Here is a 26,592-nt window from a genome sequence, read left to right on the forward strand (position 1 = left end):
TGCCATGTAGAGTTTGTAGTCTGTGGTTGATGTTGTCATATCATGTCATATATTATTATGTGACTGATTTCATCATTATATTTATCATCGTCTGTTATGTCAGATAGACGGTTCTGATGAATAGTTACCGATTTAGCAGCTGCTCTCTGTTTCTCTCCCCTCTCTCTCTCCCTCATTTGTGATAGAGAGATGGGAGAGTTGAGGTCATTTTGAAACCATCTAAAGCAAATATGACTTTGATAGATTATCCGTGCCATCCGTGGTTATGGGCTTCGCGTCCTCACTGTTTGGGATAGCCCTCTACCATTACCAAGTTTTGCAAAAGCAGACTGCACGGTTAAGCCAGAACTGCTATTTTTGGTGGAAGGAGGAGAAGAAGAAAAAAACAGACTAATACAATACCAAGAAGTCACTTAGGACTTGGTCCCATAATAAAAGCACAGTAGGTGTCCGGTGTAATTTCTCACATGTCTCCCAGGATCTCTGCCTCAGTTTTCTGTCTCTCTACACTTTTATATAAATACGGTAACAATCAAAAGCACTATCTTCAACATGGGGGCACAGTGAGATACTGTACTGCGATGTACTGTGATCTGAACAGTATTGCATGCGTTAAACATTGTTACGTGGACTTCTCTTTAAGCTTCATTCTACATGTAAATAACTGCAGGACCTGCAGAACAGCAATGATATATAGTGGTTCATGTTTTACTTGTCAAAGTCAGAGTGATCTCCCATTCCTTTATGAGACATCAAAATACATGAAGTGAAATTCCTGTTTGCAGGCCAGAGGCCGCGTGCCGACGAATCGAAACACAGACGAATCAAGGGCGTGCGAGCGCATTTTAGGTCACTTTAGGTCCTACAGTGACCTAACAGGCTGCGCTGCAGCCAGGATGGCTGAGAGCGGCTGCTGTGCACAATATTATTATGTCACAAAGCAACATGATTATATAGGCTGTTACCTTGTTAAAAGATAATTGTGTATTAAAAACAAAACAAAAAACGGCTGGCCCAGACCGGCCTGGACTGGACCGGCCGTTCGGGAGTTGTCCTGAATTTCCCAATGGCCAGCACGTCTCTGATGACATGCTTACAGAACAAAAGGTTTAAGTAGATTGGACATCCTTTCTTTCACCTATTAGAGGTGGAGATGATTGTCCTACTCTTAGAGGACATTTACACCTGTATTCACCCAGGATGCAAATAGTGAACCGGCCCATCGACACCTAGGATGTATTGAAATGCAAAGTCTGGCCAGATCTATGAAGACGGATGGCTGTTCTCTACAAAACAACAGTCCTCTACACTACAGAACCAGACCAGTGTTTTCTAGCTACAAAAAGCGAAATAAACGAATGAATAAACGATTGGACGTACATTGCAACTTTATTTTTTATTTTTGAATTGCACTGTTAAGTAATACATACAGCAGGGAATAGGCTATGTACAAAGTCTAGATTTGATTATATTTTAGGATCCACATTAGCTGGTGCCATGGCAGTAGTCTTCCTGGGGTCCACATAAAACATACAAATACAATTACAAAATTGTATTAAATGTCAAAAGCTGGTGTTGGTGTACTATTTATGAAGTGTGTATGGAGAATTTTCAGGGGATGGGGGGCAGTTTGTGTCTTGAAAAAAATGGCATGACTTTATAAATTCATTTTGTTTTTGTCTTTATTTTTAATAAATATTCAAAGGCAAGAGTTGTTTTTTATCTATGCTTTATAGGAGTCTAATTTGTTCATGGCAATTTCAGTCAGTAACATGACATGCCCTTTAGTAGATACCTTTATGTCCTTGCCCTAATTTTGCTGTGCTGAAGTTGACACTACTTAAATGCTTTGTTTTTATTTTTATTGAATTTATATAATTGTCATTGTTGTTGTAGCACAGTATGGACAAGACAACATTGTAGTTTGCCTTTGTGTGCATGTATATATGAAATGTTATCACTTTGGATCAATTGAGCATCTCTGGGGAAGGAGGGAGGGTGGGACAGTATGTTAGACTGTGATTAGTGGAGAGGTAGTTCTATTGTTCTCTTTGGCCAATCATATCAAAGCAGTTAGTGGCTCCACCATCCAGACTCTGGTATAAGAAGGGTTGGTCTGTGTAATTTCTTATTCTCTGCAACTGCTCCAGGATATCAATCATTTCTGATCGCATCGGACTGGACCCCAGACTTCAGCTGAAGATGAACTCTCTCGACCCCACCAAGGACATTTCTGCTGAACAGGAGGAACCCAAAGAGCTTGGTATGTTACACCCTCAATATAAGATGCCGAAGGGGATGCGTTTTGAAAAGGACTCACTGATATTAGAAGCCCCACCAGTCAGCCTCGGGTACGACGCAGGTCGGGAGAGATCTGAGTTGGGAATGCATTCCCAAAAGGCTATGCCACACCCGCAGCGCGGCCCGTCGGTCTGTCAATGTAAACTCTGTACCATTCTGCTTGTCTGCCTGTCCCCCGTTGAACTGGATATGTGGACTTTGTGGAAATCTCGTTCTCAGTCACTTCATCTGTCACAGCCTGTGTCCCTTTTAGGCCCACATGTATCATGCCTGCATATGTGGAATGTGTGGAGATCTCTTTAACTGTCACAGTCTGGGTCCCTTTTAGGCCCTTATAGAAGGCGTTAACAGATGATTCGCTACCATGGAAGATGAACTGTACATATAACCAGGTGTATTATATAAGAGATATTGTACGGTGACAACGGTATGTAATCTAAGCAGTAGCATTTCCATCTGTTTTTTCTTACCAATATCTATGTATGCTGACAATGTGACTCTTGTATGAGACACAATGGCTTGTTTTGTATTCATGTATTTAATTGATCAATATATTAAAGTATCATAATCAACATAATTCATTACGTGTCCTGGGGTAATAACACACACACACCTGAGGTGTGTGTGTGTGTGTGTGTGTGTGTGTGTGTGTGTGTGTGTGTGTGTGTGTGTGTGTGTGTGTGTGTGTGTGTGTGTGTGTGTGTGTGTGTGTGTGTGTGTGTGTGTGTGCGTGCGTGTGTGTGTGTGTGTGTGTGTGTGTGTGTGTGTGTGTGTGTGTGTGTGTGTGTGTGTGAGTTACATTTCTGCTCTATTACGTTGCTCTCTCACTTCAAGGTTTTTCAGGCCATTATTTAACAGGTATTATTTAACAGTGCAATTACAAAATAATAATAATTCCAATCATTTATTCATTCATTTATTTCACTTTTTGTACCTAGAAAACAGTGGTCTGGTTCTGTAGTGTAGAGGACTGGTGTTGTTTTGTACAGAACAGCCATCCGTCTTCATAGATCTGGCCAGACTTTGCATTTCAATACATCCTAGGTGTCGATGGGCCGGTTCACCATTTGCATCCTGGGTGATCAAAAGTGGCTTATATCATAATACAGGTGTAAATGTCCTCTAAGAGTAGGACAATCATCTCCACCTCTAATAGGGGAAAGAAAGGATGTCCAACCTACTTAAACCTTTTGTTCTGTAAGCATGTCATTACTAAAACGTATAGACTAAAGTAGCTTCTGAAACACAGACTCCATCAACAAAGTGACAAATGTATTTAGCAAACAGGGATTTCACTTTATGGACTTTGAATTACTATCTTTTATTTACTACTTTACTTCATTTACATAGTTATAAAATGCAACCTATAATTAAATAAATACATTTCCTAACTAAACAACCCCAACCCTTCCCCGACCCTTCCTAGTACAAGAAACTATCAAATGCATGATTTTCTTTTGACCATGATCATCTGTGCTACAAACATAAATAATAAACATGAATGACACTTAGTGGACTTTGAAGTCTCATAAAGGAATGGGAGACCACTCTGACTTTGACAAGTAAAACATGAACCACTATATATCATTGCTGTTCTGCAGGTCCTGCAGTTATTTAGATGTAGAATGAAGCTGAAAGAGAAGTCCACGTAACAATGTTTAACGCATGCAATACTGTTCAGATCACAGTACATCGCAGTACAGTATCTCACTGTGCCCCCATGTTGAAGATAGTGCTTTTGATTGTTACCGTATTTATATAAAAGTGTAGAGAGACAGAAAACTGAGGCAGACATCCAGGGAGACATGTGAGAAATTACACCGGACACCTACTGTGCTTTTATTAAAGGTGTAGTGAAATGAAAAATACGTTTTTCACACTTTTAGACCATCTCCGTGGTCATCATATGAGCATACCTAACAATGGATGCCAAAAAAATGGGAAAATTCTCATTTTTGTGTGTTTTTATATCAAAAGTCCATAAAAATATATTTTTTATTACTTCCTGAAAACGAAAACGTGCTGCGTGATGACGTGTCGAGGCACACATCGATAAAAGCCAATAAAAATGAAGCTCACCCGTATCCTCTCCAATATGTGCGCATCCATGCAGCACAGCTGCTATTGATTACAGAAATCCTCCGTTTTTATTCCCATTCCAGATAACATCCAGACAGTGTATTACTCGGTTTCAACTTAATCATCACGCTAAAATATGTATCTGAAAACATTATAGGGTAGAAATAATCCATATAACAGTAAACTGGTAGAGCTGGCTGTCTATTTATTTCACTTTTTGTACCTAGAAAACAGTGGTCTGGTTCTGTAGTGTAGAGGACTGGTGTTGTTTTGTACAGAACAGCCATCCGTCTTCATAGATCTGGCCAGACTTTGCATTTCAATACATCCTAGGTGTCGATGGGCCGGTTCACTATTTGCATCCTGGGTGATCAAAAGTGGCTTATATCATAATACAGGTGTAAATGTCCTCTAAGAGTAGGACAATCATCTCCACCTCTAATAGGGGAGAGAAAGGATGTCCAATCTGCTTAAACCTTTTGTTCTGTAAGCATGTCATTACTAAAACGTATAGACTAAAGTAGCTTCTGAAACACAGACTCCATCAACAAAGTGACACATTTATTTAGCAAACAGGGATTTCACTTTATGGACGTTGAATTACTATCTTTTATTTACTACTTTACTTTACTTCATTTACATACAGTTATAAAATGCAACCTATAATTAAATAAATACATTTCCTAACTAAACAACCCCAACCCTTCCCTGACCCTTCCTAGTACAATAAACTATCAAATGCAAGATTTTCTTTTGACCATGATCATCTTCTGTGCTACAAACATAAATAATAAATTACATTTCGAAACATGACCCGCTTTAATTACTTCAGTCTATATTAGTAGCTGAATGACTGACTGAATGACTTTTATTGTCCTTTTTAATGTCCAATGTATTTGCATTTAAGTTCATAAAGTTAACATAAGTATAACTAAATGCATTTGAAATAAAAGCAAAAATAGCTCAAAACGTGCCGCAGTGTGATGTGTTTTGAGCTTGTAGATCTGCTATTTTTTGCTACGACAGAAATATGCATGTGGCCCTCTGGAGTGAGCGTGGAAATATAGTGGCCCTCTCCATCTTCAAAGTTGCCCACCCCTGTTCTAAATCATGACCGTTTAAAAAAAAAAATCTGTGGTTCTCAACTATTTCATGTGAATGACCCCAGAAATGATATGTAATTGACCGTCGACCCCTATGTGAAAATACTGTATGTTGTTCCAGGCAGGGACCCCCAGAAGCAAAGATATTAGTTAAAAAACGTTTGATGTGAAAGAATAATAGTCAAAGATTTCACGATTTTTCAAAAATAGCAGATCTACAAGATTATATTGCAGCACGCTGTACCGTGCTATGAGCTTGTAGATCTGCTATTTTCCAACAGCTAAAGTTTAAAATAATGGTTAAAGTGGTTGAAAGCTAAAGTGATACAGATGTGTTCAAGATCTTAGTGTCTCAATTGCGGTGGTCTGCTGGGGGTCAACATCAACACAAGGAGACATATTTGCTTTAGATGGTCTACGTTTCAAAATGACCTCAACTCTCCCATCTCTCTATCACAAATGAGGGAGAGAGAGAGGGGAGAGAAACAGAGAGCAGCTGCTAAATCGGTAACTATTCATCAGAACCGTCTATCTGACATAACAGACGATGATAAATATAATGATGAAATCAGTCACATAATAATATATGACATAATATGACAACATCAACCACAGACTACAAACTCTACATGGCAGTGCAATCAATCTTGTCTGTAGTAGCCAGTGTCTTAACCCATTGAGACCTGAGACCAGATTCTACAAATGTCTTCTAAATCATGCATGGGCAACTGGCGTCCAGGGGGCCACATGCGGCGCTCACCTTCACTTATTGCGGCCCGCAATCAGTTACATTTCGAAACATGACCCGCTTTAATTACTTGAGTCTATATTAGTAGCTGAATGACTGACTGGATGACTTTTATTGTCCTTTTTAATGTCCAATGTATTTGCATTTAAGTTCATAAAGTTAACATAAGTATAACTAAATGCATTTGAAATAAAAGCAAAATAGCTCAAAACGTGCCGCAGTGTGATGCGTTTTGAGATTGTAGATCTGCTATTTATTGCTACGACTGTTCTAAATCATGACCGTTTTAAAAAAGAATCTGTGGTTCTCAACTATTTCATGTGAAGGACCCCAGAAATTATATGTATTTGGCCGTCGACCCCCATGTGAAAATACTGTATGTTGTTCCAGGCAGGGACCCCCAGAAGCAAAGATATTAGTTAAAAAACGTTTGATGTGAAAGAATAATAGTCAAAGATTTCACGATTTTTAAAAAATAGCAGATCTACAAGATTATATTGCAGCACTCTGTACCGTGCTATGAGCTTGTAGATCTGCTATTTTCCAACAGCTAAAGTTTAAAATAATGGTTAAAGTGGTTGAAAGCTAAAGTGATACAGATGTGTTCAAGATCTTAGTGTCTCAATTGCGGTGGTCTGCTGGGGGTCAACATCAACACAAGGAGAGGGACATTTATACTGAACAAACTAGTAAGTAAGGAAGGATAGCTCTGTAGTTGGACTTAAACGGAACAATCTGGCGGTGGTGACGGATGGTGGGGAAAATAAGGAGGAAGATGGAAGATGTCCTTCCCCTGCTGAACAGTGGAGACAGGGAGGTGTATCAAGCATGCTCTACTATACAATTCAACGATGCATCAACCATCAATCTCCCAACATGCTGCATATGGATGCAATAAAAACAGGTACAATCGCTCAACAGTTACAGTTCAAGCACAGGTGATAAGGATAAGATAAGGATAATCTATCAAAGTCCTTTAGATGGTCTAAGTTTCAAATGACCTCAATTCTCCCATCTCTCTATCACAGGCGAGGGAGAGAGAGAGAGAGAGAGAGAGAAAGAGAGGGAGAGAGACAGAGAGAGCAGCTGCTAAATCGGTAACTATTATTCAGAACTGTCTATCTGACATAACAAACTATGATACATCTAATGATTAAATCAGTCACATAATAATATATGACGTAATATGACAACATCAAACTCACTACAAACAAGCTAGTAAGGAAGGATATATACTCTATAGTCTATAGACTGTGACGCTGTATATTATAGCGTCACAGTCCCACAGTCACATCCGCCCAAAATAATAATACTTTATACGTCCCGGCGGCGCCACTGACATGAATCACCTCACCGTAGAGCTTTATTCCTCATGGTGGACTCTCCACCTCCATATTATTGACGGATCGACTTTTACTTCTCTGACTTCTCCCCTTTGGACCACATTCTCCTTGTCTCTCTCCTCCAAGTGGCCTCCATTGCAGCATGCTGGGGGATTGATGGTTGATGCATCGTTGAATTTTATAGTAGAGCATGCTTGATACACCTCCCTGTCTCCACTGTTCAGCAGGGGAAGGATATCTTCCATCTTCCTCCTTATTTTCCCCACCGTCCGTCACCACCTCCAGATTGTTCAGTTTAAGTCCAACTACAGAGCTATCCTTCCTTACTTACTAGTTTGTTCAGTATAAATGTCCCTCTCCTTGTGTTGATATTGACCCCCAGCAGACCACCGCAATTGAGACACTAAGATCTTGAACACATCTGTATCACTTTAGCTTTCAACCACTAACCATTATTTTAAACTTTAGCTGTTGGAAAATAGCAGATCTACAAGCTCATAGCACGGTACAGAGTGCTGCGATATAATCTTGTAGATCTGCTATTTTTGAAAAATCGTGAAATCTTTGACTATTATTCTTTCACATCAAACGTTTTTTAACTAATATCTTTGCTTCTGGGGGTCCCTGCCTGCCTACAGTATTTTCACATGGGGGTCGACGGCCAATTACATATAATTTCTGGGGTCCTTCACATGAAATAGTTGAGAACCACAGATTCTTTTTTAAAACGGTCATGATTTAGAACAGGGGTGGGCAACTTTGAAGATGGAGAGGGCCACTATATTTCCACGCTCACTCCAGAGGGCCACATGCATATTTCTGTCGTAGCAAAAAATAGCAGATCTACAATCTCAAAACGCATCACACTGCGGCACGTTTTGAGCTATTTTGCTTTTATTTCAAATGCATTTAGTTATACTTGTGTTAACTTTATGAACTTAAATGCAAATACATTGGACATTAAAAAGGACAATAACATTATAATACCAGTCATTCAGCTACCTGAAGTAATTAAAGCGGTCATGTTTCGAAATGTAACTGATTTGCCGACCACAATAAGTGAAGGTGAGGGCCGCATGTGGCCCCCTGGCCGCCAGTTGCCCATGCACGATTTAGAAGACATTTGTAGAATCTGGTCTCAGGTCTCAATGGGTTAAGACACTGGCTACTACAGACAAGATTGATTGCACTGCCATGTAGAGTTTGTAGTCTGTGGTTGATGTTGTCATATCATGTCATATATTATTATGTGACTGATTTCATCATTATATTTATCATCGTCTGTTATGTCAGATAGACGGTTCTGATGAATAGTTACCGATTTAGCAGCTGCTCTCTGTTTCTCTCCCCTCTCTCTCTCCCTCATTTGTGATAGAGAGATGGGAGAGTTGAGGTCATTTTGAAACCATCTAAAGCAAATATGACTTTGATAGATTATCCGTGCCATCCGTGGTTATGGGCTTCGCGTCCTCACTGTTTGGGATAGCCCTCTACCATTACCAAGTTTTGCAAAAGCAGACTGCACGGTTAAGCCAGAACTGCTATTTTTGGTGGAAGGAGGAGAAGAAGAAAAAAACAGACTAATACAATACCAAGAAGTCACTTAGGACTTGGTCCCATAATAAAAGCACAGTAGGTGTCCGGTGTAATTTCTCACATGTCTCCCAGGATCTCTGCCTCAGTTTTCTGTCTCTCTACACTTTTATATAAATACGGTAACAATCAAAAGCACTATCTTCAACATGGGGGCACAGTGAGATACTGTACTGCGATGTACTGTGATCTGAACAGTATTGCATGCGTTAAACAGTGTTACGTGGACTTCTCTTTAAGCTTCATTCTACATGTAAATAACTGCAGGACCTGCAGAACAGCAATGATATATAGTGGTTCATGTTTTACTTGTCAAAGTCAGAGTGATCTCCCATTCCTTTATGAGACATCAAAATACATGAAGTGAAATTCCTGTTTGCAGGCCAGAGGCCGCGTGCCGACGAATCGAAACACAGACGAATCAAGGGCGTGCGAGCGCATTTTAGGTCACTTTAGGTCCTACAGTGACCTAACAGGCTGCGCTGCAGCCAGGATGGCTGAGAGCGGCTGCTGTGCACAATATTATTATGTCACAAAGCAACATGATTATATAGGCTGTTACCTTGTTAAAAGATAATTGTGTATTAAAAACAAAACAAAAAACGGCTGGCCCAGACCGGCCTGGACTGGACCGGCCGTTCGGGAGTTGTCCTGAATTTCCCAATGGCCAGCACGTCTCTGATGACATGCTTACAGAACAAAAGGTTTAAGTAGATTGGACATCCTTTCTTTCACCTATTAGAGGTGGAGATGATTGTCCTACTCTTAGAGGACATTTACACCTGTATTCACCCAGGATGCAAATAGTGAACCGGCCCATCGACACCTAGGATGTATTGAAATGCAAAGTCTGGCCAGATCTATGAAGACGGATGGCTGTTCTCTACAAAACAACAGTCCTCTACACTACAGAACCAGACCAGTGTTTTCTAGCTACAAAAAGCGAAATAAATGAATGAATAAACGATTGGACGTACATTGCAACTTTATTTTTTATTTTTGAATTGCACTGTTAAGTAATACATACAGCAGGGAATAGGCTATGTACAAAGTCTAGATTTGATTATATTTTAGGATCCACATTAGCTGGTGCCATGGCAGTAGTCTTCCTGGGGTCCACATAAAACATACAAATACAATTACAAAATTGTATTAAATGTCAAAAGCTGGTGTTGGTGTACTATTTATGAAGTGTGTATGGAGAATTTTCAGGGGATGGGGGGCAGTTTGTGTCTTGAAAAAAATGGCATGACTTTATAAATTCATTTTGTTTTTGTCTTTATTTTTAATAAATATTCAAAGGCAAGAGTTGTTTTTTATCTATGCTTTATAGGAGTCCAATTTGTTCATGGCAATTTCAGTCAGTAACATGACATGCCCTTTAGTAGATACCTTTATGTCCTTGCCCTAATTTTGCTGTGCTGAAGTTGACACTACTTAAATGCTTTGTTTTTATTTTTATTGAATTTATATAATTGTCATTGTTGTTGTAGCACAGTATGGACAAGACAACATTGTAGTTTGCCTTTGTGTGCATGTATATATGAAATGTTATCACTTTGGATCAATTGAGCATCTCTGGGGAAGGAGGGAGGGTGGGACAGTATGTTAGACTGTGATTAGTGGAGAGGTAGTTCTATTGTTCTCTTTGGCCAATCATATCAAAGCAGTTAGTGGCTCCACCATCCAGACTCTGGTATAAGAAGGGTTGGTCTGTGTCATTTCTTATTCTCTGCAACTGCTCCAGGATATCAATCATTTCTGATCGCATCGGACTGGACCCCAGACTTCAGCTGAAGATGAACTCTCTCGACCCCACCAAGGACATTTCTGCTGAACAGGAGGAACCCAAAGAGCTTGGTATGTTACACCCTCAATATAAGATGCCGAAGGGGATGCGTTTTGAAAAGGACTCACTGATATTAGAAGCCCCACCAGTCAGCCTCGGGTACGACGCAGGTCGGGAGAGATCTGAGTTGGGAATGCATTCCCAAAAGGCTATGCCACACCCGCAGCGCGGCCCGTCGGTCTGTCAATGTAAACTCTGTACCATTCTGCTTGTCTGCCTGTCCCCCGTTGAACTGGATATGTGGACTTTGTGGAAATCTCGTCACTTCATCTGTCACAGCCTGTGTCCCTTTTAGGCCCACATGTATCATGCCTGCATATGTGGAATGTGTGGAGATCTCTTTAACTGTCACAGTCTGGGTCCCTTTTAGGCCCTTATAGAAGGCGTTAACAGATGATTCGCTACCATGGAAGATGAACTCTACATATAACCAGGTGTATTATATAAGAGATATTGTACGGTGACAACGGTATGTAATCTAAGCAGTAGCATTTCCATCTGTTTTTTCTTACCAATATCTATGTATGCTGACAATGTGACTCTTGTATGAGACACAATGGCTTGTTTTGTATTCATGTATTTAATTGATCAATATATTAAAGTATCATAATCAACATAATTCATTACGTGTCCTGGGGTAATAACACACACACACCTGAGGTGTGTGTGTGTGTGTGTGTGTGTGTGTGTGCGTGTGTGTGTGTGTGTGTGTGTGTGTGTGTGTGTGTGTGTGTGTGTGTGTGTGTGTGTGTGTGTGTGAGTTACATTTCTGCTCTATTACGTTGCTCTCTCACTTCAAGGTTTTTCAGGCCAAGAACCTATTTTAGACATTAAGCTGTTTGACAGCACTATCATCAGTGTATGTTGGGATTCTAAAAATGTGTATTTTCAAATTTTCATACATTTAACCACTTAAACACTCAGGCCCAACCTTGAGTCGGTGGGATACACCGTTGTCCAGAAGCAGCACAAAAGCTTCTGCCCAGGGCCCAAATTAGCCAATTCATCGGTTGCTGTGTGTGTCCAATACATACAATGGTCGGTTGCTAGGGTCTAATAAGCGGTTGCTAGGGTAAAACTGTTGGTTGCTATGGTAAAACAGTGGTTGTTAGGGTACCAATTAGCTGTTGCTAGGGTGTAATAGTTGGTTGCTAGGGTCTAAATATTCGGTTGCTAGGGTAAAAGCGGTGGTTGTTAAGGTGAAAAGGATGGTTGCTAGGGTAAAACAGAGGCAAACTAGAAAAAGTGCCCTTCTGGGCACAGGTCTCCACCAGGAGGATAGGACTGTGTGAGATGTTTGGCAAAATGTTTAGGAGTAATATAAACATGTTTGCCTTTGATGGCAATTGGATGATTTGAGGCATTTGGTTCCAAAAATGTGTTTTGCAAAAATCAACCTGTTGGTGGCGCTATAACAGGCCAATGAGAACTGTGAGATGTTTGGCAAAATGTTTAGGAGTAATATAAACATGTTTGCCTTTGATGGCAATTGGATGATTTGAGGCATTTTGTTCCAAAAATGTGTTTTGCAAAAATCAACCTGTTGGTGGCGCTATAACACGCCAATATGAAAAGGGTGGGATATATTCCTCAGCCTAGTAAGAAAATGTGTGAAAGATTTCACGTAAATTGCATGCTGCGTTCATGATTTGAGGCTTATGTTCAAAACGGGGCAATCTTGCAAACTGTGAAAGCCAATTATAGCCAATTAGGATGGAATATGAAATATCGGACAGATCCGACTTGAGCACATGACCATAGAGATACTGTGTAACGATTTGTGAGATGTTTGGACAAAATCTGGAGGAGTAATATCAAAAAATGTGTTTTACAAAAGTCGGCCTCCTGGTGGCGCTATAAAAGGCAGATGCGGAAAATGCAGGTCAAAGGTTTGTCCTTGGCCTCTAGGGAGTGTGCATGCAACGTTTCACGCAGATCGGTGCAGTTTTAGGTAAAAATTGTGAAAAGCTGCCTCATGGTGGCGCTATAACAGGCCGTTCTGGAAAATGTGGGGCAGAGGTTCATCGTTGGCATCCAGGGAGTGTGTGTGCAAAGTTTGGCATCGACCGGGTTAACGGTGCCGGAGATTAGCTGGTAACGGACGGACGGAAGGACACACACACAGACGGACACACGGACGGACACACGGACGGACACACGGACGGAGTGCAAAACATACTCTCTCCCCATGCCTTCGGCCTGGTGGAGACAAATATATTGAAGTACAGCAACTTGAGAAACACATTCTGGACGGGAACGCCTTTTGGTGTTTTAAGCATTATGTTTTACTTTAACTTTTGAAAATAGCAGATCTACAAGGTCATAGATCTTGTAGATCTGCTATTTTTGAACAATCGTTAAAATGTGGTGCAGATCTTTGAATATTTATATTATTTCAGAGCGAACATTTTAACTCAAATCTTTGCTTCTGGGGGTCCATGGAACAACATATTTTGAGATGGGGGTCCACGGCCAAATACATATCATTCTGGGGGTCCTTGACATGAAAATGTGAGAACCACTGACATGGTGGTTGCTATGGACCAATAGCCGGTTGCTAGGGTCTAATATGCGGTTGCTAGGGTTAAACTGTTGGTTGGTATGGACCAATAGTCGGTTGCTAGGGTCTAATTGGTGGTTGCTAGGGTCAACATGTGGTTGCTATGGACCAATAGTCGGTTGCTAGGGTCTAATATGCGGTTGCTATGGTCAACAGGTGGTTGCTATGGACCAATAGTCGGTTGTTAGGGTCAACATTTGGGTTGCTAGGGTCTAATATGCGGTTGCTATGGTCAACAGCTGGTTGCTATGGACCAATAGTCGGTTGCTAGGATCTAATTGGTGGTTGCTAGGGTCAACATGTGATTACTATGTACCAATAGTCGGTTGCTAGTGTCTAATATGTGGTTGTTATGGTCAACAGGTGGTTGCTATGGACCAACGGTCGGTTGCTAGGGTACAACTGTTGGTTGCTATGGACTAATAGTCCGTTGCTAGGGTCTAATATGCGGTTGCTAGGGTAAAACTGTTGGTTGCTATGAACTAATAGTCGGTTGCTAGGGTCTAATATGCGGTTGCTAGGGTAAAACTATTGGTTGCTATGGTAAACAGTGGTTGCTAGGGTCTAATATGTGGTTGCTAGGGTAAGAATGGTGGTTGCTATGGTAAAACAGTGGTTGTTAGGGTCCCAATTAGCTGTTGCTAGGGTGTAATAGTTGGTTGCTAGTGTCTAAATATTCGGTTGCTAGGGTAAAAGCGGTGGTTGTTAAGGTGAAATGGATGGTTGCCAAGGTAAAACAGGGGTTGCTATGGTAAACAAATAAACTGTGTTTGTTGAAGGTGAATGGTTGCTAAGGTAAAACAGTGGTTGCTATGGTAATAAACTAAAACAGTGTGTTTGTTGACATGTGTGACACGTGTGTGTTTGTTGACATGTGTGACACGTGTGTGTTTGTTGACATAGCAACGGGCCTTGCGTGACATCATCATGACTGATGGCATAAAAGATGAAGTGTCAAACTGTCAACAGATCATTTCACTTCATTTAATCTCATCAACTGAAGGAGGAGTAGACACAGTACTGAGAGCAACATGCCACCCAATCCGGGAACCCATTTGCAAAACCATCTAATCTCAAGGTTCATGGTGCCTGACACTAAACATGGACATACATTGAATGGACATAGATCACCTGACACTAAACATGGACGTCCATTTAATGGACATGGATCACCTGACACCGTACGCACAATGTTCAATTTGAAAAAGATGGATACAAGGTGCATTTTACAGGACACGCTGAAGGAGAGTGACGTTGGCAGACGGGGAGAGGAATGGGCCTGGCTGTATCTGAAGTCGCTCTACGGCGACAGCGCCACGGTCACCTGGATGAACAGCGGACAGGAATCGCGTCAGCCCTACGACATCATGGTGGTCCACAGCGCCGGAGGGACTCAGTACATCGAGGTCAAAGCAACCAAGGAGGTCCGCTATCATCGGGCCAGATTCGTCGCGTCGCACAACGAACTCAAACACGCCAGAGAGAACCGGTACAACACCGAGTTCTACTTCGTCGTCAACGCACTGGCGGACGAGCCCGAGCTGTACCACGTGACCAACTGGAACGACCACTGGGCGATTCGACGGTCGGAAGATAAGATGCCGAAGGGGATGCGTTTTGAAAAGGACTCACTGATATTAGAAGCCCCACCAGTCAGCCTCGGGTACGACGCAGGTCGGGAGAGATCTGAGTTGGGAATGCATTCCCAAAAGGCTATGCCACACCCGCAGCGCGGCCCGTCGGTCTGTCAATGTAAACTCTGTACCATTCTGCTTGTCTGCCTGTCCCCCGTTGAACTGGATATGTGGACTTTGTGGAAATCTCGTTCTCAGTCACTTCATCTGTCACAGCCCTGTGTCCCTTTTAGGCCCACATGTATCATGCCTGCATATGTGGAATGTGTGGAGATCTCTTTATCTGTCACAGTCTGGGTCCCTTTTAGGCCCTTATAGAAGGCGTTAACAGATGATTCGCTACCATGGAAGATGAACTGTACATATAACCAGGTGTATTATATAAGAGATATTGTACGGTGACAACGGTATGTAATCTAAGTAGTAGCATTTCCATCTGTTTTTTCTTACCAATATCTATGTATGCTGACAATGTGACTCTTGTATGAGACACAATGGCTTGTTTTGTATTTGTGTATTTAATTGATCAATATATTAAAGTATCATAATCAACATAATTCATTACGTGTCCTGGGGTAATAACACACACACACCTGAGGTGAGTGTGTGTGTGTGTGTGTGTGTGTGTGTGTGTGTGTGTGTGTGTGTGTGTGTGTGTGTGAGTTAAAATTCTGCTCTATTACGTTGCTCTCTCACTTCAAGATTTTTCAGGCCAAGAACCTATTTTAGACATTAAGCTGTTTGACAGCACTATCATCAGTGTATGTTGGGATTCTAAAAATGTGTATTTTCAAATTTTCATACATTTAACCACTTAAACACTCAGGCCCAACCTTGAGTCGGTGGGATACACCGTTGTCCAGAAGCAGCACACAAGCTTCTGCCCAGGGCCCAAATTAGCCAATTCATCGGTTGCTGTGTGTCCCCAATACATACAATGGTCGGTTGCTAGGGTCTAATAAGCGGTTGCTAGGGTAAAACTGTTGGTTGCTATGGTAAAACAGTGGTTGTTAGGGTACAAATTAGCTGTTGCTAGGGTGTAATAGTTGGTTGCTAGGGTCTAAATATTCGGTTGCTAGGGTAAAAGCGGTGGTTGTTAAGGTGAAAAGGATGGTTGCTAGGGTAAAACAGGGGCAAAATATATTGAAGTACAGCAACTTGAGAAACACATTCTGGACGGGAACGCCTTTTGGTGTTTTAAGCATTATGTTTTACTTTATCTTTTGAAAATAGCAGATCTACAAGGTCATAGATCTTGTAGATCTGCTATTTTTGAACAATCGTTAAAATGTGGTGCAGATCTTTGAATATTTATATTATTTCAGAGCGAACATTTTAACTCAAATCTTTGCTTCTGGGGGTCCATGGAACAACATATTTTGAGATGGGGGTCCATGGCCAAATACATATCATTCTGGGGGTCCTTGACATGAAAATGTGAGAACCACTGACATGGTGGTTGCTATGGACCAATAGCCGGTTGCTAGGGTCTAATATGCGGTTGCTAGGGTTAAACTGTTGGTTGGTATGGACCAATAGTCGGTTGCTAGGGTCTAATTGGTGGTTGCTAGGGTCAACATGTGGTTGCTATGGACCAATAGTCGGTTGCTAGGGTCTAATATGCGGTTGCTATGGTCAACAGGTGGTTGCTATGGACCAATAGTCGGTTGCTAGGGTCAACATTTGGGTTGCTAGGGTCTAATATGCGGTTGCTATGGTCAACAGCTGGTTGCTATGGACCAATAGTCGGTTGCTAGGATCTAATTGGTGGTTGCTAGGGTCAACATGTGATTACTATGTACCAATAGTCGGTTGCTAGTGTCTAATATGTGGTTGTTATGGTCAACAGGTGGTTGCTATGGACCAACGGTCGGTTGCTAGGGTACAACTGTTGGTTGCTATGGACTAATAGTCCGTTGCTAGGGTCTAATATGCGGTTGCAAGAATAAAACTGTTGGTTGCTATGAACTAATAGTCGGTTGCTAGAGTCTAATATGTGGTTGCTAGGGTAAAACTATTAGTTGCTATGGTAAAACAGTGGTTGCTAGGGTCTAATATGTGGTTGCTAGGGTAAGAATGGTGGTTGCTATGGTAAAACAGTGGTTGTTAGGGTCCCAATTAGCTGTTGCTAGGGTGTAATAGTTGGTTGCTAGTGTCTAAATATTCGGTTGCTAGGGTAAAAGCGGTGGTTGTTAAGGTGAAATGGATGGTTGCCAAGGTAAAACAGGGGTTGCTATGGTAAACAAATAAACTGTGTTTGTTGAAGGTGAATGGTTGCTAAGGTAAAACAGTGGTTGCTATGGTAATAAACTAAAACAGTGTGTTTGTTGACATGTGTGACACGTGTGTGTTTGTTGACATGTGTGACACGTGTGTGTTTGTTGACATAGCAACGGGCCTTGCGTGACATCATCATGACTGATGGCATAAAAGATGAAGTGTCAAACTGTCAACAGATCATTTCACTTCATTTAATCTCATCATCTGAAGGAGGAGTAGACACAGTACTGAGAGCAACATGCCACCCAATCCGGGAACCCATTTGCAAAACCATCTAATCTCAAGGTTCATGGTGCCTGACACTAAACATGGACATACATTGAATGGACATAGATCACCTGACACTAAACATGGACGTCCATTTAATGGACATGGATCACCTGACACCGTACGCACAATGTTCAATTTGAAAAAGATGGATACAAGGTGCATTTTACAGGACACGCTGAAGGAGAGTGACGTTGGCAGACGGGGAGAGGAATGGGCCTGGCTGTATCTGAAGTCGCTCTACGGCGACAGCGCCACGGTCACCTGGATGAACAGCGGACAGGAATCGCGTCGGCCCTACGACATCATGGTGGTCCACAGCGCCGGAGGGACTCAGTACATCGAGGTCAAAGCAACCAAGGAGGTCCGCTATCATCGGGCCAGATTCGTCGCGTCGCACAACGAACTCAAACACGCCAGAGAGAACCGGTACAACACCGAGTTCTACTTCGTCGTCAACGCACTGGCGGACGAGCCCGAGCTGTACCACGTGACCAACTGGAACGACCACTGGGCGATTCGACGGTCGGAAGATAAGATGCCGAAGGGGATGCGTTTTGAAAAGGACTCACTGATATTAGAAGCCCCACCAGTCAGCCTCGGGTACGACGCAGGTCGGGAGAGATCTGAGTTGGGAATGCATTCCCAAAAGGCTATGCCACACCCGCAGCGCGGCCCGTCGGTCTGTCAATGTAAACTCTGTACCATTCTGCTTGTCTGCCTGTCCCCCGTTGAACTGGATATGTGGACTTTGTGGAAATCTCGTTCTCAGTCACTTCATCTGTCACAGCCTGTGTCCCTTTTAGGCCCACATGTATCATGCCTGCATATGTGGAATGTGTGGAGATCTCTTTAACTGTCACAGTCTGGGTCCCTTTTAGGCCCTTATAGAAGGCGTTAACAGATGATTCGCTACCATGGAAGATGAACTGTACATATAACCAGGTGTATTATATAAGAGATATTGTACGGTGACAACGGTATGTAATCTAAGCAGTAGCATTTCCATCTGTTTTTTCTTACCAATATCTATGTATGCTGACAATGTGACTCTTGTATGAGACACAATGGCTTGTTTTGTATTCATGTATTTAATTGATCAATATATTAAAGTATCATAATCAACATAATTCATTACGTGTCCTGGGGTAATAACACACACACACCTGAGGTGTGTGTGTGTGTGTGTGTGTGTGTGTGTGTGTGTGTGTGTGTGTGTGTGTGTGTGTGTGTGTGTGTGTGTGAGTTAAAATTCTGCTCTATTACGTTGCTCTCTCACTTCAAGGTTTTTCAGGCCAAGAACCTATTTTAGACATTAAGCTGTTTGACAGCACTATCATCAGTGTATGTTGGGATTCTAAAAATGTGTATTTAAAATTTTCATACATTTAACCACTTAAACACTCAGGCCCAACCTTGAGTCGGTGGGATACACCGTTGTCCAGAAGCAGCACAAAAGCTTCTGCCCAGGGCCCAAATTAGCCAATTCATCGGTTGCTGTGTGTGTCCAATACATACAATGGTCGGTTGCTAGGGTCTAATAAGCGGTTGCTAGGGTAAAACTGTTGGTTGCTATGGTAAAACAGTGGTTGTTAGGGTACCAATTAGCTGTTGCTAGGGTGTAATAGTTGGTTGCTAGGGTCTAAATATTCGGTTGCTAGGGTAAAAGCGGTGGTTGTTAAGGTGAAAAGGATGGTTGCTTGGGTAAAACAGGGGCAAAATATATTGAAGTACAGCAACTTGAGAAACACATTCTGGACGGGAACGCATTTTGGTGTTTTAAGCATTATGTTTTACTTTATCTTTTGAAAATAGCAGATCTACAAGGTCATAGATCTTGTAGATCTGCTATTTTTGAACAATCGTTAAAATGTGGTGCAGATCTTTGAATATTTATATTATTTCAGAGCGAACATTTTAACTCAAATCTTTGCTTCTGGGGGTCCATGGAACAACATATTTTGAGATGGGGGTCCACGGCCAAATACATATCATTCTGGGGGTCCTTGACATGAAAATGTGAGAACCACTGACATGGTGGTTGCTATGGACCAATAGCCGGTTGCTAGGGTCTAACATGCGGTTGCTAGGGTTAAACTGTTGGTTGGTATGGACCAATAGTCGGTTGCTAGGGTCTAATTGGTGGTTGCTAGCGTCAACATGTGGTTGCTATGGACCAATAGTCGGTTGCTAGGGTCTAATATGCGGTTGCTATGGTCAACAGGTGGTTGCTATGGACCAATAGTCGGTTGCTAGGGTCAACATTTGGGTTTGCTAGGGTCTAATATGCGGTTGCTATGGTCAACAGCTGGTTGCTATGGACCAATAGTCGGTTGCTAGGATCTAATTGGTGGTTGCTAGGGTCAACATGTGATTACTATGTACCAATAGTCGGTTGCTAGTGTCTAATATGTGGTTGTTATGGTCAACAGGTGGTTGCTATGGACCAACGGTCGGTTGCTAGGGTACAACTGTTGGTTGCTATGGACTAATAGTCCGTTGCTAGGGTCTAATATGCGGTTGCTAGGGTAAAACTGTTGGTTGCTATGAACTAATAGTCGGTTGCTAGGGTCTAATATGCGGTTGCTAGGGTAAAACTATTGGTTGCTATGGTAAAACAGTGGTTGCTAGGGTCTAATATGTGGTTGCTAGGGTAAGAATGGTGGTTGCTATGGTAAAACAGTGGTTGTTAGGGTCCCAATTAGCTGTTGCTAGGGTGTAATAGTTGGTTGCTAGTGTCTAAATATTCGGTTGCTAGGGTAAAAGCGGTGGTTGTTAAGGTGAAATGGATGGTTGCCAAGGTAAAACAGGGGTTGCTATGGTAAACAAATAAACTGTGTTTGTTGAAGGTGAATGGTTGCTAAGGTAAAACAGTGGTTGCTATGGTAATAAACTAAAACAGTGTGTTTGTTGACATGTGTGACACGTGTGTGTTTGTTGACATGTGTGACACGTGTGTGTTTGTTGACATAGCAACGGGCCTTGCGTGACATCATCATGACTGATGGCATAAAAGATGAAGTGTCAAACTGTCAACAGATCATTTCACTTCATTTAATCTCATCATCTGAAGGAGGAGTAGACACAGTACTGAGAGCAACATGCCACCCAATCCGGGAACCCATTTGCAAAACCATCTAATCTCAAGGTTCATGGTGCCTGACACTAAACATGGACGTCCATTTAATGGACATGGATCACCTGACACCGTACGCACAATGTTCAATTTGAAAAAGATGGATACAAGGTGCATTTTACAGGACACGCTGAAGGAGAGTGACGTTGGCAGACGGGGAGAGGAATGGGCCTGGCTGTATCTGAAGTCGCTCTATGGCGACAGCGCCACGGTCACCTGGATGAACAGCGGACAGGAATCGCGTCAGCCCTACGACATCATGGTGGTCCACAGCGCCGGAGGGACTCAGTACATCGAGGTCAAAGCAACCAAGGAGGTCCGCTATCATCGGGCCAGATTCGTCGCGTCTCACAACGAACTCAAACACGCCAGAGAGAACCGGTACAACACCGAGTTCTACTTTGTCGTCAACGCACTGGCGGACGAGCCCGAGCTGTACCACGTGACCAACTGGAACGACCACTGGGCGATTCGACGGTCGGAAGATAAGATGCCGAAGGGGATGCGTTTTGAAAAGGACTCACTGATATTAGAAGCCCCGCCAGTCAGCCTCGGGTACGACGCAGGTCGGGAGAGATCTGAGTTGGGAATGCATTCCCAAAAGGCTATGCCGCACCCGCAGCGCGGCCCGTCGGTCTGTCAATGTAAACTCTGTACCATTCTGCTTGTCTGCCTGTCCCCCGTTGAACTGGATATGTGGACTTTGTGGAAATCTCGTTCTCAGTCACTGTATCTGTCACAGCCTGTGTCCCTTTTAGGCCCACATGTACCATGCCTGCATATGTGGAATGTGTGGAGATCTCTTCATCTGTCATAGTCTGGGTCCCTTTTAGGCCCTTATAGAAGGCGTTAACAGATGATTCGCTACCATGGAAGATGAACTGTACATATAACCAGGTGTATTATATAAGAGATATTGTACGGTGACAACGCGGTATGTAATCTAAGCATTTCCATCTGTTTATCAAAATTTACCAATTATCTATGTATGCTGACAATGTGACTCTTGTATGAGACACAATGGCTTGTTTTGTATTCATGTATTTAATTGATCAATATATTAAAGTATCGTAATCAACATCATTCATTACGTGTCCTGGGGTAATAACACACACACACCTGAGGTGTGTGTGTGTGTGTGTGTGTGTGTGTGTGTGTGTGTGTGAGAATTAAAATTCTGCTCTATTACATTGCTCTCTCACTTCAAGGTTTTTCAGGCCAAGAACTTCAAGCTGTTTGACAGCACTATCATCAGTGTATGTTGGGATTCCAAAAATGTGTATTTTGAATTTTTCATACATTTAACCACTTAACACATTTTGGGCGGGAACCCCTTTTGGTGTTAGCATTATGTTATGCTTTAGCTATTGAAAAATAGCAGATCTACAAGTTCGTAGCGCGCAACCGAGTGGCGCGCTACGAGCTTGTAGGTCTGCTATTTTTTTTAAATCGTGAAAATATTTAGAAGACTAAACGTCCTTTTAGTCACACCATCTTATTAGGGCATAGTGTCACACTATGCCCTGACTGGTCTATTTACGTATTTACTTTTCCCGGCTGGCGCTGGTGGCAGAGGCGTATCTACAATAAGGCGAGGGCAGGCGTCCGCCTGTCCAAATCCATTTCTGGCCTGGCCAAAATCCATACAATGAGAAAAAAAAAGACAAAGACAAAAACAAGACATGAGAACTATTAGTGGACAGCTGATTGGCCGTTGCGGTAGAGCGCGACCCTCAATCACCCATTGTAATGTAAATGCAAGCCTTTCAGCCTTTGTATCCCACTCGTCTGGCAGGTATATCTCTTTGAAAACCTTTAGTGCTACGATTGTGCGCGGGGAGACGACAATTAACACATCTTGCCTGTCCAAAATGTAATTCTTGCCTGCCCAAAATGTAATTCCTGGAAACGCCACTGTCTGGTGGTCTCTCTAGCAGCGTGCCCATTTTGTTGCGCAATCGTCATTGTGTATTGGCTGCCGCTGCATGCTTGCCTCTCGCTGCAATGACCATTCTGACCATCCGCCCAAAATAATATAATACTTTATACATCCCGGTGGCGCCACTGACATGAATCACCACACCGTAGAGCTCATGATCCCGATAGGAGAGTGTGGAGGACAACGATTCAGGAGTAGCGAGTTGGTGTTGGCTAGCCCGCACTTTTGCAATGCATCGCATCAAATCATCTCAAAATAGTAACAAAGTTCTGATATGGTAATTTCAGTCAATCACGTTAAACACCCTTTGGGAGGCAACGCCCAACAGTGTAATGTTTGACTCTAACTCTAAATGCTAGGTGTTGATGGGCAGGTTCACCATTTTCTGGTGTAAATGTCCTCAAAGAGGACATTTCATCTACCCTCTATTAGGGGAAAGAAAAGTCTAGTAATTATTTATGCTGGCACAAATCTTATGTTCTCTAGTGGTCGAAGTAGTCAAACAACATCTGAGACAAAGCAAATCTAATATACAGCAGGTCTACAGGTCAAATTACAGTGAAACAAAGAATATGATTGAGAATATTTTTTTATATTGAAACTTGTTTATTTCTAGAGCATAATGTTGATGTGGCATGTTCCACAAAGACAATGCAGTATATAACAGAATCATAATAATAAAACATGTAGGGTCAGATGTAATGAAGCAGAAATAAATAATGTAGATAGATTCTTGCAATATGGGAAAATCAAAATGGCAGAAGAAAAAAGGGACTCTAACAGACTCAAACACAAGTCACCACCACACGCAAAAAGCTGATCAACAGTATGTTAAGTTTACTTGCAATTAATCAACACATTCATCAAAAATGGATCATCATACAATAATTTCCATGGATGTGCTGATGTTTCTCTGCCTATATTATTAAGCTTTTGTCATACTGTGTAGATTTATTTTTCTTATGTGTACCCTCATGACATTTTACGAAAAACCTTTTCCACACTGACCTCAAGGAAACAGTTTAAATCCAGCGTTTACTTGTGAACTTCTACATCATTTGAGCGAATGAAAGCTTTTTCACATACATCACAATGAAACGGTTTCTCTCAAGTGTGAATTATTGTGTGTCTTTTTAGGTTGGCCAATAGAGAGAAGTGTTGTCCACACTGATCACACCCATAAGGTTTCTCTCCAGTATGCACTTTCTGGTGTTTTTTCAGGTTGTCCATTATAGAGAAGTGTTGTCCACACTGATCACATCCATAGGGTTTCTCTCCAGTGTGAATTCTCTGGTGTCTTTTAAGGTTGGCCAATTGAGAGAAGTGTTGTCCACAATGATCGCACCCATAGGGTTTCTCTCCCATGTGAATTCTCTGGTGGATTTTAAGGTTGGCCAAATGAGAGAATTGTTGTTCACACTGATCACATCCATAGGGTTTCTCTCCAGTGTGAATTCTCTGGTGGATTTTAAGGGTAGACATTATAGAAAAGTGTTGTCCACACTGATCACACCCATAGGGCTTCTCTCCAGTATGAATTCTCTGGTGGATTTTAAGGGTAGACATTTGAGAGAAGTGTTGTCCACACTGATCACACCCATAAGGTTTCTCTCCAGTATGCACTTTCTGGTGTTTTTTCAGGTTGTCCATTATAGAGAAGTGTTGTCCACACTGATCACACTCATAAGGTTTCTCTCCAGTATGAATTCTCTGGTGTCTTTTCAGGCTGCCCATTCTAGAGAAGTGTTGTCCACACTGATCACATCCATAGGGTTTCTCTCCAGTGTGGAGTCTCTGGTGGATTTTAAGGTTGGTCAAATGAGAGAAGTGTTGTTCACACTGATCACATCCATAGGGTTTCTCTCCAGTGTGAATTCTCTGGTGGATTTTAAGTTTAGACATTTGAGAGAAGTGTTGTCCACACTGATCACACCCATAGGGTTTCTCTCCAGTGTGGAGTCTCTGGTGAATTTTAAGTGTGGAGATGTTAGAGAAGCGTTTTCCACACTGATCACAGCAGTGGTGTTTTTTCTCTGCCAAGCTTCTTTGTTCATTCACCTCTGATAGGTCAGGGCAGCCAGACTGATGAGGAGATACTGGATTGGAAACAAATACAAAGATTGTTGATAGGCAGAAAGACAGCACTTTGTGGACTTAAAAGTAGATGTTGCAAAAATCCCTGTCATGTAGCCAACTAATAATGGTCTTAAAAACACACATTACATTGAAACACAATGTAAGATTCAGAATTAATAAAATTACTATTGACAATATTGAGGAACATAAGGGTTGAAAGGGGAGGTAGAGTAACATACCAATCTCTTTGGGTTCCTCCTGTTCAGCAGAAATGTCCTTGGTGGGGTCGAGATAGTTCATCTTCAGCTGAAGTCTGGGGTCCAGTCCGATGCGATCAGAAATGATTGATATCCTGTAGCAGTTGCAGAGAATTAGAAATGACACAGACCAACCCTTCTTATACCAGAGTCTGGATGGTGGAGCCACTAACTGCTTTGATATGATTGGCCAAAGAGAATAGAACTACCTCTCCACTAATCACAGTCTAACATACTGTCCTCCCTCCTTCCCCAGATATGCTCAATTGATCCAAAGTGATAACATTGTATATATATACATAGACAAAGGCAAACTACAATGTTGTCTTGTCCATACTGTGCTACAACAACAATGACAATTGTATAAATTAAATAAAAAATATAAACAAAGCATTTAAGTAGTGTCAACTTCAGCACAGCAAAATTAGGACATAAAAGCTATCTACTAAAGGGCATGTCATGGAGAGAGGGGAGAGAAACAGAGAGCAGCTGCTAAATCGGTAACTATTCATCAGAACCGTCTATCTGACATAACAGACGATGATACATATAATGATGAAATCAGTCACATAATAATATATTGTCACGGTTCGCAGTGAAGGACTGAACCCAAGCGCAGAGACAAACGCAGAATAGTCTTAATATAACTTATTTATTAATGCAGAGAAGCATACAGCCAAAGTAAATAGTCAATGCAAAAATGTAAATCCAAAAAATACAAAACTTCAGGAGCAAAATTGCAAAAACACAGGAAGTCCAAGAATGCAATACTTTCAAAGCATAGAAGCATAAACCAGAAGTCCAAAAGTTATACCAAGCTCAAGAAATCCAAGATACCTTTTAGGAGACCAAAATAACCAAGAAGTCCAAGGCAGATCACTGGAACAACAATGTATGTACTGACAGTGTGTTTGTGGAATGAGTCCAGTCTTATAGGGAGCAGGGTGATTGCAGAAGTGTTCTCAGGTGTGGAATGGGCATGGCACTGTTGGGTTGAAGAGGGGGTGGAAACAGGTGTGTGACAAGGACTGAGAGAGGGAATGGAGAGTGGGAGTGGCTGATGTGGAGACATGGTCTGTAGAGCGACAGACCATGACATATATGACATAATATGACAACATCAACCACAGACTACAAACTCTACATGACAGTGCAATCAATCTTGTCTGTAGTAGCCAGTGTCATTGAGACCTGAGACCAGATTCTACAAATGTCTTCTAAATCATGCATGGGCAACTGGCGGCCAGGGGGCCACATGCGGCGCTCACCTTCACTTATTGCAGCCCGCAATCAGTTACATTTCGAAACATGACCAGCTTTAATTACTTCAGTCTATATTGGTAGCTGAATGACTGGTATTAGAATTGTATTGTCATTTTTAATGTCCAATGTATTTGCATTTAAGTTCAACATAAGTATAACTAAAT

General features: G+C 41.9%; 1 protein-coding gene across 1 annotated transcript; it reads right to left on the reverse strand.

Annotated features, from left to right (window-relative positions):
• Positions 1-23,626: 23,626 nt before the first annotated feature.
• On the reverse strand, positions 23,627-26,055 carry LOC306932806 (uncharacterized protein). Its single transcript, XM_079514737.1, has 3 exons — positions 26,003-26,055; positions 25,148-25,260; positions 23,627-24,928 (listed from the first exon to the last, which is right to left on the reverse strand). Exons 2-3 carry the CDS (start codon positions 25,206-25,208, stop codon positions 23,940-23,942), a joined length of 1,050 nt encoding a protein of 349 aa, XP_079370863.1. The 5' UTR covers positions 25,209-25,260; positions 26,003-26,055; the 3' UTR covers positions 23,627-23,939.
• Positions 26,056-26,592: the final 537 nt, after the last annotated feature.

This window comes from Electrona antarctica (genome assembly GCF_951216825.1).
Source record: "Electrona antarctica genome assembly, chromosome: 11".
Taxonomy (NCBI): Eukaryota; Metazoa; Chordata; class Actinopteri; order Myctophiformes; family Myctophidae; genus Electrona; species Electrona antarctica.